The 17,121-nt window shown below is 35.9% G+C and overlaps 1 protein-coding gene across 15 annotated transcripts in view; it reads left to right on the forward strand.

Annotated features, from left to right (window-relative positions):
- Positions 1-17,121, forward strand: part of LOC100627422 (ligand-dependent corepressor) — a 139,567-nt gene that overhangs the window by 58,375 nt on the left and 64,071 nt on the right. For all 15 annotated transcript variants that reach the window (XM_021074301.1, XM_021074303.1, XM_021074299.1 and 12 more), the window contains 2 exons: positions 6,827-6,892; positions 7,230-7,309. In XM_021074301.1, the coding sequence (XP_020929960.1) occupies positions 6,827-6,892; positions 7,230-7,309 (146 nt within the window). The remainder of the gene's footprint in view (positions 1-6,826; positions 6,893-7,229; positions 7,310-17,121) is intronic.

The raw sequence follows: 17,121 nt of genomic DNA on the forward strand, positions 1-17,121 counted from the left end.
TCGTCCTCATAAGTCCTGCTTGGGTTCTCACCGCTGAGCCACAACAGTAACTCCACCATTATTTTTTATATAAACAATATTTTCCATTTTTAGAAGGTCTTTTGTTCCATATCTTTTTTTTTTCTCTTTCCTTCTTTTTTTTTTTTTTTTTTTGGCTAAATTACCTTTTTTTACTTTATAAATGTCTTTTATTTTTTATTTTTTTAAATTTTTTTATTACTCAAATGAATTTATCACATCTGTAGTTGTATAATGATCATAATCTGATTTCACAGGATTTCCATCCCACAGCCCAAGCACATTCCCCCACCCCCCAAAATGTCTCCTCCGGAGACCATAAGTTTTTCAATGTCTGTGAGTCAGCATCTGTTCTGCAAAGAAGTTCAGTCTGTCCTTTTTTCAGATTCCACATGTCAGTGAAAGCATTGGATGTTGGTGTCTCATTGTACGGCTGACTTGACTTAGCATGATAGTTTCTAGGTCCATACATGTTGCAAAAAATGCTGGTATTTCATTCCTTTTAATGGCTGAGTAATATTCCATTGTGTATATGTACCACGTCTTCTTGATCCACTCCTCTGTCAATGGACATTTAGGTTGTTTCCATGTCTTGGCTATTGCAAATAGTGCTGCAATGAACACTGGAGTACATGTGTCTTTGCAAGTCGTGGTTTTCTCTGGATAGATGCCCAGGAGTGGGATTGCTGGATCAAATGGTAGTTCTATGTTTAGTTTTCTGAGGAATCTCCATACTGCTTTCCACAGTGGTTGCACCAATTTACAATCCCACCAACAGTGTATGAGGGTTCCTTTTTCTCCACACCCTCTCCAGCACTTATTGTTGGTAGACTTTTGGATGATGGCCATTCTGGCTGGTGTAAGGTGGTACCTCAGAGTGGTTTTGATTTGCATCTCTCTAACAATGAGTGATGTTGAACATCCTTTCATGTGTTTCTCGGCCATCTGTATGTCTTCTTTGGAGAACTGTCTGTTTAGATCTTCTGCCCATTTTTTGATAGGCTTGTTTGTTTTTTGGTATGGAGCTGCAGAAGGTGTTTATAAATTTTGGAGGTTAATCCCTTGTCAGTCGATTCACTTGCAAAGATTTTCTCCCATTCTAAGGGTTGTTTTTTTGTGTTTAGGGTTTCCTTTGCTGTGCAGAAACTTTGAAGTTTGAGTAGGTCCCATTTGTTTGTTTTTGTTGTCAGTACTCTGATAGGTGGATCTGAAAAGATGTTGCTGTCGTTTATGTCAGAGAGTGTTTGGCCTATGTTTTTCTCTAGGAGCTTGATAGTGTCTGGTCTTATATCTAGGTCTTTAATCCATTTGGAGTTTATTTTTGTGTATGGTGTTAGGGAGTGTTCTAATTTCATTCTTTTCCATGGCTAAATTACTTTTAAGTAACTGGTATCCAAGTTTCCAAGTGGCAGTCTTACTTTCCAAATCAGAGCATATCTAGTAATTTATTTTACTCATATCTGTGAATAATAGATTGACTGAAAAGGGGATTTGGGTTTTGGTTTTGTTGGGTGTTTTGTTTTGTTTAAACCCTCAGAATTTTGTAAACATTGCTCCATTAGCTTTTGGCATTTATTTTTACTGATGAAATGACTGGCAATCTAAAATCTCTTTCCTCTTTTATGTAAAATTAAGTAAAATTTTCTCCTTATTTGGAGATTTTAAACTTTTATTCTTGTAAATTAGATCTTTTTTCCAGGAGAGTTCTATGTGTAAGATTCAAGACAGTATTCAACATAAGGAAGTTTTCTTTTTCTTCTCTTTCTCTCCCACCCCCCACCTCCATTTTTTAAGTTATATTCTTTGCTCTTTCTTGTTCTAGCCATCCTGTTTCACAGATATTGAATGTCCTGGCCACTTCCTCATCTCTGATATATATTTTTTTTTTGGCATGGTTTCTGTGTCTTCAGATTTACTGTGCATTATGAGGGCATTTCTTAAGTTGGATTTTTAAATCACTAATTTGATGTATATTTTTCTACTTAATACCTCTGTTTGGTTATTTTGGCAGTCTTTTTCTTTTTCTTCTCTCCTCAAACACATATTCTCCACTCTTTTTCCGGAGCAGCTTGCTCTTTTTTAAAAAATGCTGTTTCACCCTAGTTTGAATAGAGATACTATTAATAATTTGTCTCCACCTTCTAGTGTTTTTCCTTCATTAATTCTCTTTCCATTTGGGCTAGTAATTTTGACTAGATTTTTGTTTGTCTTCAGTATGTCTGGTCAGATTTTTTTCATTAGATCTTGTACTGGACATTCTCAGGATGATAAGGGAGCCAGCAGATTAGCTCCTCACAGAGCATGGACAGGGAACAGATGCTTAGGGAGAGAAGAACTCTTAATGAGTGTATTTGTCCAGCAGAGGTGGATTGCCTAGAGTAATGAGAAGAGGAACCTGGTTTTTTCTCATTACATATAGAAGGTCATTCAGACATCTTTGGTTGTATGACACACTGAAATAGTTGGAACATCAATGAAAGGGGATTAATTCGTTTATATTCCCTTGGATTGAATATAAAAGATTATGTAACCTGGTGCATTTTAATTATTCATTTTAGTGCTTTCTTGTAATGAAGTTAAGTATGGCATTGGCTAGTTAAAACTGAGTTTTAAGCAAAGAACTCCAGATACTATCAGTCCCTTCTTTGTTTTTAAGATACTAGTTGATGATTGTTACCAGCAAGCACCTTTGAACTGAAATTTCATAAAATAATAATACTCTATTAAAGATTGAGCTCTTTTATACTAGCACCAAGTTTTGCAGGATACCCAAGGGACCTTGATGTGAAAATTGCTCATTTTCTGATATGCTCAGCACCTCTTTGTGTCTCAGACTGAAAATCTCTGTATTGTAACTTCAGAGGATAGGTTCCCAAAACCAACGAACTATTTTTTTCATTCCATCCGTAATATTTTCTTTATTTCAGAAGTCCAGGCTCTCACATTAGTTGGCTATATATTTGATATATTCCTGTCTTATTACTTTTCATAACCTGCTTCTCCCATTTTGATTTAGAAATAGAGTAGAGGTTATGATTAAGATTGATGAGGGTAATGTGGGGAGAATGTTAATCATGTCTTTTGTATTTGAGAGCTAGATTATTAAGATCAGAAGCTAAAAACCAGGCATATAGACCCCTAATGTAGAACATTGTGGGAAACAGGAAGACCTTCTTTCCTAACCTTCTTGGAGCATTAAATCTCCTTGAGATGAACAGAAGAAAAACAAAAGCAAGAAAGCCTATGACAAATTTTATATTACAGAATACTTACATAGACAGTACTTTGCATGTAACAAAAAGGAGAAAACATAAGGCAGTTGACATTTATTTCAAAGTGGGGAGTGGTATGTGAATTTCAAGTATAAGAAAACTAGAAACCCAAGCTCTATGTGGGCAGGCACCATGTCTGTTCACTATTGCCTGCCTACTTTGTACCTGCCACTGTCCCTGATAGGTGGTAGGCTTTCAGTTAATGTGTGCTGGATAAGCGAATATATTTCTTGAACAAACTGAAGAGTGTCTTGAAGGAGATAATTTACTTGGGCAGAAATGAAACGAAAAGGCTTGAGAAAATATTAAGAAGTAGAAATGATGGATTACCGAACACATTAGAATACCAACCTGGCTGGAACTGTGTGAATGAGCTGGAATGTTCTGAGAAATAAGGCTGTCATTGGTAGGTTGTGGTCAAATTATAAATAGTTTCCATTGCTGGATTGAGGAATTTGGGATTTGCTTTTTAAACAAGGTGGGTTTTTTTTCTGAACAGACGGTCACATTGTCAAAGTAGTATTTTAGGAGTACAGTCTAAAGACACTGTGATTGTCTTCAGGTTTCAGTGAGGAAGAGACTGGAGACCAGCTTTGATTCCAGTTGCAGTGTTGGATAGGAATTCTTTGGCCAGTAGTCATGCCCAATAAAATTATTAATATTTCTTTATATGTGATATATTATATACATGTGCTTTTTAAGCCCTGGTGATTGAACATAATGATGTTGTCTTTTGCAGAATTTATTGAATTTTCCATGGAATTTTGTTACTGATCTTCATGGTTTTTCTGTAAAATCATAGTATAAATTTTGAATGCATTCGTTCTTGTTTGCCTTTTGTTAATGTCAGGCATAGCACATGAGACATTCCTTGTTGCTATGCAACTGTTAGATTCAATATTTAATATTAATAAAACTGAGTGGCATTAAATTCAGTTAACAGAGGCTAGCAAAATATAATTTTACAGTGTCTGATCAGTATTTGTACTGTTTTAATGTATTACAGATATGAGCAAAAGAGATGTGACTTGTTTATAGTTACTGTTCTGATGAAAATTATAGTTAAATCTTTGCATTTATGACCAGATTTTTTCTTGTTTGATTCTTTTTGGTCTTTCTGTTTCACTGCTTTTTGATAGTGATTCAGTTTTTGATACTTTTTGTATGTTATTGGTGAAGTTCTTAATTGATTTTCTTATTCTTTGAGATTCTATTATCTTTTGTAATTAAAAAAAATTTTCCCTCTCAAAGCTTTTATTTGCTTTTTTTCTTTTCTAGAGTGTTTTTTGCTGTACTTAGATCTTTCCCTTTCAGGAATTTATGTCAAGCATGCGCATTTGTAATTTGTTATAATTTCGTATAAACTCAGGTGAAAGTATATTGAATTTGTTCTTCAGGATAAGAGCCTCCTATAATCCCCTTTAGTTATTTGCAAGATATTGAAATGTTTTCATTAGTATTTGTGAAGTCAAAAATCCATTTGGGGGGTAAGAGGACTTTAAAGAGTTGAGGTGGGCTATGGGTTTGTTTGTTTTTAAAGCTAGTGCTAGTGTTAGTTAGATTGGAAGGGGGGGATAAAGGAAAAACGAGTGTTGAAAATATCTAGTTTGCAAGCCCAAGATAGACAGTATCTAGCGATTCCTTCTCATTTCCTCTCCTCTACCCCCCCCCCCCGCCCTCAAAACCCTTATCCTCAAGTTCCTGCTGTGGTTCAATGAATTAAGGACCCAATATTGTCTCTGAGGATGCAAATTCAATCCCTGGCCTCACTTAATGGGCTAAGGATCCAGCATTGCTGCAAGTTACAGCATAGGTCTCAGGTGCAGCTGGAGTCTGGTGGTGGTGTGGCTGTGGCGTAGACCCAGCTGCAGCTCTGATTCAACCCCTAGCCCCAGAGCTTCCATATGCTACAGGTGCAGCCTTAAAAACATCCCTCAGCCCAACACTTTCTCCTCCCTAGTGTAGGGAAAAGAGGCTATAGTAATTTAGTTGACAGTGTTTTAATCATAGTAGGTAAATAATAAATAGGCATAGATACCTACCATTTGCTTGAATGGGTAATTTGGTTTTGCTCATGCTTTTGGAATAATTTTGATGGGAAGAGCAAAGGAAGTTGAGAAAAACAGTTGATCCTTAATAATAAACGAAAAATCTAGAAATCTAGAAAATACTATAGAAAAATTAACTGCGTACAATATAGATGTTACAAACTCTAGAGGTACTCTATTGAAAATGATGGTTTAATACTAAAAACAAAGAAATCCCATACATTACAACGTTATTCTTCTGTTTCTAGGGACCATCTGTTCTACTCCCTTATCTTCCAGACTCTTTATGGTGATTGTGTTGTACTTAGGAGATGTTTGTGTTTGTGGACCTCATGTATCCACCTGGCTGTAGTATTTTAAATTAGTAATTCTCTCACTTTTGAACATAAGAGTTTTTAACAATTAAAAAAAGTATAAATTCTTAGGTGACAGTAGATTATGTGACAAGATACATAGTGTCCCAGACTCCTAGGAACTCAGTAACAGTTTCTGTATTTTCTTAATTATGGTAAAATTTCTCTGCATTTGAAAAACAGTGTATACACTGCACAAGACATATTCTTTCTAAATGCTTAAAGGACATGGTTGCATGGACCTCTTGTAACTAAATGAGGTCCATGATGACATGGTTTGGGAACTGCTTGAACTAATCCATTATTTCTGTTATATAAAGGTACAATCTGATTCTCTTTCACATTTTCCTCCTTGCTCTTAATAATCCATAGAAAATTCTAAGATGGCAAAGATGTTTTTAAATTGTTTTTCATTCAGTTAAATAGTATTCGAGGTAATACATTCAAGTTTTTTGTTTTCATTTTCTACTTTATACTGGTAGAAAATGATAATAGTTTAAACATTTATGTACAGGTATATTTGAATCTCTTTGTATGTGTAATCAGTGGATTCTACCTTCATAAAGGAATCAATGAATAGTTACTGTGGCAGTATGAACTAATTAACACAGGTCTTTTTATAATATTAAAATAGCTTTAAAAAACTAATACAGATATTGTTTTCAGTGAGGATTTTCCTTCTTCCAAAAACTGTTAGATTGGAGAATCTATTATCTTGGTTCATATTCAGAAACATACTATTTAGGTTAACCAGAATATTTTGGAAATTTTGAAACATTTTGACTCTTTCATTGGGGAAGGTTTGAAAATGGAGTTTGAAAGTTAATGTAAAGAGGTATTTGGAATTTTGTAAGATGATAAGAGAGCTCATTAGTTTACATTTCTTCATTGGTTATTTCTGCTGTTACTTTTATTGTCCGTGAATGTGCTCTGAGTCTGTATTTAATGTTAGTCATTGATAGAAATACAAAGCCTCCTTTTTGGTCATTAGCACTCTTTCCTCAGCATCCCTTCAAAACAATTTGAAGATCCTTGAAAACTGGAAGAAAACACCATCATTTTTTTCATGCAACAAGATTAATAGTTATTTACTATAGGGAATATTATTGTAATGATATTTTTTTCATCCTTTCAGGGTTTGAAAGTATTCTTGAAGGGCTGTTTGGACCTGCATTATTAAAAGATCTCAGTTTATTTAAAGGTATTCAAAAGCTTTTTTTGATATTTCAAATTTTTCCTGGTGACATAAATGGTGCCGTGGTGACTTAAGCCCCAGTCTCCTTCCTCTTATTCACAGTTTTGTGTGGGTTGAATGTGTATCTATGTAAGCATCCTTTTCTGTGTAGTTAATAGTGCAAACATATTTATGAATAAGATGTTTTAACTAATTAGCAATTATTGCAAATAAGGAACCTATCTACTACATAGTGAGGGGTGTTTTTGTTGTTAAAATAAATATTTTAGAAGTTAGTTCTCATTTATTTCCTGGAAAATGCTCTTTTGTGACTATTAACTTGTTATTCCTACTGTTTTTGCAGACTGTGAACCTGAAAGCATTTCTGATTGGACTTTTGATGAAAATTGTCTGTTCTGTTGTTTGAGAAGAGATAAAGTAAAGGTAACCAAGAAACTTGTGAAATTTGTCTACTATGGTATTTTACAGTTTTTATTTTTCTAAAATTTTGGTTACTTTGTTGGAGGACTTGTAGGAGAAGGAAGGTGTGGAGTCCATATTTACTTAGAAAGGATTTGATAGTAACTCAGTGTTGTAATGTAGATTGTTTCTCATCTGTTGATTAGCCTGTTGAGCAAGCTATATCCCAACATGCATTGCTCTGTTTACATAGTTCACTAGGCAGAATAATTAACTAAGTCTCACACTGCTCTGTTTATTTTAAATATGAAATATATGGTAAATCACATAACAGGACTCATTTGTACAGGAAGAACAGCAACATGGATCTGTATCAAGTAGTTATTAATTCATGTAGTTTTTGGTGGACTCTGGTTTATGCTTTAGGTAAAAGATGTTTCTTCATAATATTTGAGCATAGATGCTGTTTGTATTTCAGTTGTAGAAATTGGCTGTACCTTTGGGCTTCTGTTTTATTGCTTTGTGTTTGAACATAGAATTTTGGTTTAGAAACATTTCAGTTATTGGAAAACTTATTAATAATGGGTTTAGTATCTTATGTTTCTTTTCATGGTATTTCTGTTTTAAAGCTTTGGAAACATTTTGAATTCCTTCCTCTCCCTTATACACTTATAACTTCAGATCGTTGACCAGGTTCTATCAGTTCTTCCTCATTGAATTTCTTTTTTGTTGTTGTTGCTGTTTTAGGGCCACATTCATGCCATATGGAGGTGCCCAAGCTAGGGGTCAAAGTGGAGCTGTAACCACTGGCCTATACCACAAGTACAGCAACACCAGATTTGAGCCACATCTTCGACCTACAGCACAGCTCACCGCAACGCCAGATCCTTAACCCACTGAGCAAAGGCAGGGGTCAAACCCGCATCCTCATGTGTCCTAGTTGGGTTCGTTAACCGTTGAGCCACAAAGGGAACTCCTCGAATTTATTTCTTTCCACAGTCATCACAATAGTTCAGACCATAAACATCATTTTTGGACTACTGAAATAGCATGAATGGTCTTTCTTAGTTTCCCTCAGTGTGTTAAATCCTGTTAAACTCCTCTCCTCCCTACCTCCCCCTGATCCTCACCCCTCAAACAGTGTGGAAATGTTACCTTGAACTTAGTCTCCAGTGACTTTACAATTATCTTTGGGATTCATTAGCCTACTGCTCAGTGCCTCAGTACCCTCCACACAGTTCAGAACACTTCTCTTTCAAATGATACCCCACTAGTCTTCTTTCTATACCCTTTCTATCAGCTAAACTCACATCATCATTTGTATTAAACAACATACTTTTACCATTTGGACTATGACATTTGCATAACCACTGTTCTTTATAGTTTGAAATTCCCTTGCTCTTATTCTTAGCTTAAGCACCCCCCCTTCGTATAAATGGTATACCTCTGCTCTTATTGCTGTTTCAGTCCTTCACACTATTGTAGTAAAAATTATATCCTTATTTATCTATTAATATTCTGCCTTATTTTGTTCATCCTTTTCTGTTTGAATCTTGTGTTCCTGACTACATTGTCAGCCTCTGAAGACTGAACCATGATGTATGCTTCTTTGTACCCCTGCATGTAGCTACTCTACCGTTGTTGGCAAGTTGCTTTAAAATTGAAAGCCAGTTTAAGAGCTTCTTAATGTTCTTTGATGGCATCTTTTTTGCTCGGTACATGAAACAGTTGTTGCTGTGACTATCCAAGATGGTCTGTTTTCATTGACTTAATAAAGAAAATGTTTAGAGATTGATTGTGGTTTGAAAAAATCAGAAAATTAAGCAATGACCAATGAAATTAAAGCTTATCATTTTAAACTGAGTCTGTGTGTGCGCACCCATGTTGTTACTATTGAACAAATTATTAAATAGGCGTTTTGGTAGCAGAGAAGAAGCCAATGATTAATTACCTTTTTTTCAGAATAGGATTGGGAGGAAAGCCCTTCTGTGTTCAGTAGTTGCATATAATATATTCTTCTAATATGATTGAGTTTTCTATTGCTATGTGAGGATAAAATATTACATGAATTTTTCAGAAGAAAATACAGAAATAGCAAGGCATGAAACCTTGGAGTAGCTATTTTTTATTGTTTGTAGTTCTATAATTTTTAGTGGTATTCTAATTAGGAAGAATATTTCCATTTGAAAACCTAGAGAAATGTGGGAAGGCTGTTTTTCTCCTTTAGACATTTCACTAAATGTTTTTGAAATTTATGTCTTTTGGGGATAGCCGTAATATCTATGGAAAATAGGAAAAGAAAGCCTAGAAAATATAACTTATCAGGTATGTAGCATTAGTTGTGTTAGATTTAAAATGAATGTGTTGCAACTCTGCAGGCACTTGGAACATCTCATCTGAGAAGGACTAGAACCTGAAAATTAAATGCATCCACTAGGTTGAAAGCTTGCAGTTTAAGGCTGATTTAAGATTCCAAAAAAAGAATATGTGGGGAGTATGGTAACAGCCAATAGGTGGCAGCATAGAGCACAGTGTTGGAATCTTGAGGTCGGCATGGTGAGGCAGGTATCTAGATAATGTTTGGAAAAGTTGTTAGAAACATTCAACTGATATTTATGAAGGAGATGGAGGTTATGTGCATTTTTTAGTTAATTGGATTTTCATTGGATACAGGCTGTTAGAATGTATAAATACATTTTTTATATTTACTTCTAAAAATATCTAGGTAAAAATAAGTAGCCTCTTTGGAAAACAGAACAGGAATTCTCACCTAGAGATTAGTAAAGCAATTGCTTATCTTCACTTGTGTGGTTAGAAAAAATAATTTGTAAGGGAAAGAACTGTTTTTCAGTTTGTTTGTTTTTGTTTTGGTTGCACTCACAGCATATGGAAATTCCTGGGCCAGAGATTGAATCTGAGCTGCAGCCTTGACCTACACCACATCCTTTTAACACACTGCACCAGGCCAAGGTCAAAAATCCATGATGCCACAGAGACAATGCCAGGTCTTTAACCTGCTGTGCCACAGCACAAACTCCCAGACTGATGTTTTTTTGAGCATCTACTATGTGCCAGTTACTTTTATTTGTTCCCATTTAATCTTCACAACAACTGTATAAAGTTGGTTAAAGACATTCCAGTTTTACAAATAAATGGAAAGGGTCAGAGAGACTAAATTATGGGCAAAGCCACATACCTTGCATTTGATTCATGTTTTTAGAAGCCATGCATTTTGATACTAAAACTAGAAACATGAACATGGAAAGTGGTAGAGCAAGAATTAAGTAGCACTTGGGTTCCCTTTGTGGCTCAGCTGGTTAAGAACCCAACATATCCTCAAGGATTCAGGTTCAATCCCTGGCCTTGCTCAGGGGTTAAGGATCCTGCAATGCCTCAAGCTGATCCCCAGCTGTGCTAGGAGTCTGTTAATGAGTGCCTGCCTGCCTGCCTGCCTTGCTTGCTTTTTCCTTTCTTTTCTAATTGTTGGGCATGTGGTAGGCACTCTAAAATAATTACTTAAATCAGTAAGAAGAAGTCAGTATACTTAATAAAGTCGAAGTATTATAATGTTAATAGCTAACTGTTTTGAGTGCTTATGTGTGTGAAGCATATATACAAATTCTCTGTATTATTCATTCATGAGGATTTTATACTTTTTCTTCTTTTTGAAATAATTTTAGTCTTATGAAACAGTTGCAAAAATTATAAAAAAGAATTCTTCTATACCCTTTACCCTGGTTCCCCAAATCTTAATATCTTATGTAACCACAGTACAGTTAATAAAAATCAGAAAATTAACATTGATGCAATGCTGTAGTCAGCAAACCTTTCAGAATTCACCAGTTACCCCAGTAATGTCATTTTGCTGGTCCAGGAACCAATCTAGGATCACACTTTGTATTATAGTTGTCATGTCTCCTTAATTTCTTTTAGTCTGGAATAGTTCTGCTTTTCTTTGCCTTTCATAACATTGACACTTTTGAAGAATACTGGCAAACTGATTTGTAGAATGCAGTTTAGGTCTGTGTGATGCTTTCTCATGATTGAATTCAGGTTATGCATTTAGGGCAAGAATTCCACATAGTCGATGTTGTGTCATCCTTGCACCATCTTGGGAAGCACATGGTGATGTTGATCACTTGGTTAGATCATGTCTGCAAGTTTTCTCTGCTGTAAGATTTCTTTTTTTCCCTTTTGTATGTGATAGGTATCTTGTAGAGACATACTTTGAGATTTTGTAAATATCTTTTTCTTCATACATTGAAGTCTCTCATACATTAATTTTAGCATTCATTGATGTGTCTTGCTTTAAAAAATTACCACTGTGGTGTTTATCAGATGTTGATTTTCTATTTCTGTTATTTCTTTGACCTCTATTAGGTGGAATCCTACTGTAAGGAAGAAGTTTACCTTCTCTCTGTTTCTGTTTGTTTACCATTGTGGACTCATGTATTGTTTTTTTTTCCTGTGGATTATAATGTATTGTAATCACTGTTTATTTTGTAGTTTAAATTGTCCTAGACTTGGCCATTGGAAAAAGCCCTCCCCATTGGCTCCTTCTATTTGGGTTTTTGGGTTTTTTTCTTTACGTGTTCCTATCACTTCTTTACTTTTTTGGCACCATAAAATGTTCTGTCCTTATCTTTGTTTTTCCTTTTCCAACCCGATTTCTCCAAGGAATCTAATCTCTTTTACTTGCAAAATTGTATAAGAAAGCAAGATGCTAGGTGTAATTGCTTCTAGAATGTCATTGCTTTTAGGCCTCCTCAGTTGTCTGAGCTGAGGAAATATATGTGTACTTAAATATACATACATAATACATTCTGTATTTTTTTCAGTATCTGTTATCCTTGTGAGGCTTTTATAACTGTATGATTGTGTTGGTAGTATGAAGAGCTGATCCAGTTGTAGTGAGAGTATTGGAGAGGTGGGAAGAATTAAAAATTACTTTCAAACAAAGGCTTACTGTATAGTACAGGGAACTATATTCAGTCTCCTGGGAAAGACCATGATGGAAAATAATATTTAAAAAAGAATGTGTGTGTGTATACACACACACACACACACACATACCCATATATATGGCTGAGTCATTTTGCTGTACAGCAGAAATTAGCACAGCGTTGTAAACCAACCATAATTTTTTTAAAAATTACTAGTGGGAGTTCCCGTCATGGCGTAGTGGTTAACGAATCCAGCTAGGAACCATGAGGTTGTGGGTTCAATCCCTGGCCTTGCTCAGTGGGTTAACGATCCCGCGTTGCCGTGAGCTGTGGTGTAGGTCACAGACGCAGCTCAGATCCCGCGTTGCTGTGGCTCTGGCGTAGGCTGGCAGCTGCAGCTTGGATTAGACCCCTAGCCTGGGAACCTCCATATGCCGCGGGAGCGGCCCAAGAAATGGCAAAAAGACAAAAATAATAATAATAATAAAAATTACTAGTTTATATTCCTAAAGATGGACTAATTCTATGTGATGAATCAATCTATGGTGATGGCTATTCTTATGTATGGCTGAGTTAGAGATAGCCATTGTAAATAGCATAGATGTTTTAGTAACTAAAGATAGTGCAAGATAGGATGTTGTACCAGAATATAAAGAATATAAAAGTAGCCATGCTCTTGGGTTTATTGTAAGATTGTTAGAGAGTGACTGGCATGTTAGAAGAGTGTTTTAAGAAGTTAGGGTTTAACCTCTATTTTTGGAGGATATATATATATATATAGGTCTGGATAGGCAGAGACCAGTGGGGCACATCCTGGGTGGAGCAGAGCATTTATTTTTGTAAGTAACCAGCAATAAGACCAGAATTAGATTATAGATCTCTTTCATTGCTCATCTACTCTCAGGAAGCGAGTAACCATATCCTTTTTATATTTATCACTAGTCTATCGTGTTGTATTTACTCCAGACATTTCATAATTTCCTGTTTCATGAGTATACTTTAATTAGAAGTTCAAATATATCCTTTTCCATTTTAATTTTTATCTGTTCTAATATGTTGAAAATCTATAGTAAGAGCAGATGCTAAATCTAGTTCTCATTGTATTCTACAACATATATTTATGTCAAATATATTAGTTTGGGTATATCTTATCACTGTTTAATGTGACTTGTCTGTTATCTTATCCTAGAGTACTACAACTCAGTGAAGTGTTCACAGTACCTATGATATAAAAGGAACTGTGGAAGAAAAATGTATCAATATAGTGTCTATTAGGAAGGAGAAAGAAGAAACAAATGTGAGAAGTTTAAGGGTTATTTATTTATGAGACTTAAATAGATACAGGGTAGAATTAAATGGATACCACAGATTAGCACATGATTACTTTATCAGTTCATTGTATAAATCTAAGTTGCCAGACTTGACTTTGTTATTTTTCCAGGGGCTTTCATATAGATTGTTTCAAAAAATTAAGGAAAACCACTTGACACAGTGAATCAGTGCTTAACCAAGATTAAGTATCAAAGAGATTTGGGATTTGATTTTTACTCGTGTTGGGGGGTCATAGTTTTTAAATATATATTCCCAATATATGTGTCCCCCCCCCAAAAAAAAAGCATACAGACTTGGAGAAACCATTAATTGGAGAGTAACTCTACTGTGTGTAATTTTATATGGTCAGAGGTAACCAGTATATTAGTCATATGACAGATTTATTAAATGCCTGGTTCTGTGGTGAACCAGAGAAGAAGTTAAACTGAAGAAGTTAGAAATGGATCCCTCCTTGCTCATGAAATTTTGTGGCAAATGCAATTAAAGGAGGTTTAAATGAGGGAGAGTTAAATCCTTCATCCTGCATGCCCAGGTCCAAAGCTCTGACATAGGTAGGAAATACTGAAAGTAAAATGTCCCTCCTTGATTCTCATATATAGTATTTTAAAAGGCAGTAGATGATACAAGAAAATATATGTACTCTAGCAGTTGAGAGGTGCAGTAGATGGCACTGGAACTGCCTAATCAAGGACCTGGAGTTCAACCTGAACCTCAAAAGGACCTGTGTTTTAAGGCACTTAATTTGGTAGTTATGTTTAGGATGTAATGGAGAGAAAATTAGAGGAGGTTCTTGTAATTATCCAGAAAATGAGCCTGAACTAGGGTCTTGACTGTGCAGATGCATAAGGAAATAATGTATGTAAATAATCTGGGATAAAGAATTGTCAAGGAGTACCCATTTGTGGCACAGCGGAAACAAATCCAACTAGTATCCATGAGGATGCTAGTTCGATCCCTGGACTTGCACAGGGAGTCAAGGATCCAGCATTGGTGTGAGTTGTGGTGTAGACCACAGACGTGGCTTGGATCCCATGTTGCTGTGTCTGTGTTGTAGGCCAGCAGCTGCAGCTCCAGTTTGACCCCTAGCCTGGAAACTTCCATATGCCATGGATGTGGCCCTAAAAAAAAAAGCAAGAAGTTAAAAAAAAAAATTGTCTAAACCTCAGGGATTACATGTATATATAAATAAGAGAGAGTGAAGTAATACTGATGTTAGTCTTTCTAAGCCAAGATGACTTAGCATGGTAAGTTAGTAGAGGTTGACAGAGGAGAAAGGGGGAAGGTATAGTGGCCAATTTTTATGGTAAGGATAATGAGGGTATTAGCTGGAAGCAATTTTTGATGAAAGTAAACATTTAGTCCAGTAGACAGGATTGTGGAAATTGAGTTGAAATAAGAGGTCTGAGCTGAATACATTTTTGGAGTGTTCCTAACTAGATATGGGATTGGCTTATTTGAGCAGATGAATTTTTGATAAGGGGTAAAGCACAAAATACTGAGAACTGAACAAGACCTTCATTTTAGGAAGTAGGAAGAAGAATCAGATTGGAAGGAAGATAGAATCATAGAATAAATGAGTTGTCCATCTTGAATCTGGCATTTTTCTGACCCCATTCTGTATGATTAGTAGACAGATGGATTGTCATGTTTATTGCTCTAATGCAGTCTTCATTGCCTTTTCCCCAGATAGATCCTAAATGGGTTGAGCAGGTACCCCCAACATATAACTCTGGTGGGCTTTGAGAGAAGAGCTTCTCAAGAATACTGATTGTGGGAGGTAGACTATAAGTCTGTCAGGGTTAATGAATAAGTGGGTATCGTGAGAGTTAAGAAATGGATGTAATCTATTGGTTTGAAAAATTCTTAGTGTCTGAAATGATGAAGAAAACAGGACCATAGAAATAATGGACAGTTGGTTTAAGTAAAGATATTTTGGGGGGAGCATAATATTTATACTTAGGGAAGAAAAGAAACCGGAGGAAAGGAGGAAATTAGTTATTAAAAGGAGGGAACAGGAGTTCCTGTCATGGCTCAGGGGTAACAAACCTAGCTAGTATTCATAAGAACACAGGTTCCATTCCTGGCCTTGCTCAATGGGTTAAGAATTCATTGTTGCCATGACTTGTGACATAGGTTGTAGAGGCTCAGATCTGGCGTTGCTGTGGCTGCCAGCTGTGGCCAGCAGCTGCAGCTCTGATTGAACCCCTAGCCTGGGAACTTCGATGTGGGTGTGGCCCTGAAAAGAAAAAGCGGGTAGGGAAACAGATGAAGAAGGCGAGAACCAGCAAGAAATTAGTTTCTGATCAGGAGTTCCCATTGTGGCGCAGTGGGAACAAATCCGACTAGTAACCATGAGGTTTCAGGTTCGATTCCTGGCCTCGCTCACTGGGTTAAGGATCCAGCATTGCCGTGAGTTGTGGTGTACCTTGCAGACACGGCTCAGATATGGCATTGCTATGGATGAAGTGTAGGCCAGCAGCTCCGATTCGCCCCCAATCTGGGAGCATCCATCCATGTGCCGTGGGTGCAGCCCTTAAAAAAAAACAAAAGAAAAGAAAAGAAATGGTTTCTAATCAGCTATGAGAGATTCTTACTGAAATTAGAATACAGTCATGTAACTATAGGATTTAACGGCTGGAATTAAAAGGAGGCAAGAATGCCTAAGTATAAGAATCCTGGTTACACTGACTTGCTCACGCTGAGAAAGAACAGTGAGGAACTCTGAGCCGTGAAGGCACTGTTTTGAAAAATAGCAAGGGGGAATATGGTAACTTTACTCCTCTCACTTGAATTGCTGTTTGGTGTTTTCTAGTTATTTCAGCAACAAAAAAGATAGTTTCAAGAAAATCAGAAAGATTGCTTCATCCAGCAATGCTTTTTTAAAAACATTTTTTGGTTATTTTTTTCTGTTTTTTGTTGTTTGTTTGTTTGTTTTCTCTAATTGAGATATAATTGACATATAACTTTTTAGTATCAGGTATACAACATGTAACGGTTAATATCTGTGTATATTGCAAAATGATCACCACAATAAGTTTAGTTAATATTCATCACCACATAGATACAATTTTTTTCTTGTGATGAGAATTTTTAATATTCATACTTGGCAATTTTCAAGCATATAATACAGTATTATTAACTGTAGTCACCATGCTATACATTACATCCCCAAAACTTAATTGATTTTGTAACTAGAAGTTTGTACCTTTTACCACCCTCACCAATTTGACACCCTTCTGCCACCTGTTTTCTGTATCTGTGAGTGGAGTGTTTCATTTTTAGAACCCACATATAAGTGAGGTCATACGATATTTGTCTTTCTCTGACTTATTTTATTTAGCATAATGTCCTCAAGGTAGCAACCATATTATCACAAATGGCAAGGCTTCTGTAAAAAGCTTAGTATTATACCATTGTGTGTATATGTTTAGGTAGGTAATTGGACCAACCACATTTTCTTTATCCATTCATACATCTGTGCACACTTAGGTTGCTTCTGTATCTTGGCTGTCATAATTAATGCTGCAGTGAACATGAGGATGCCTGTATCTTTTTGAGTTG

The sequence above is a fragment of the Sus scrofa genome, chromosome 14 (genome assembly GCF_000003025.6).
Source record: "Sus scrofa isolate TJ Tabasco breed Duroc chromosome 14, Sscrofa11.1, whole genome shotgun sequence".
NCBI lineage: Eukaryota > Metazoa > Chordata > Mammalia > Artiodactyla > Suidae > Sus > Sus scrofa.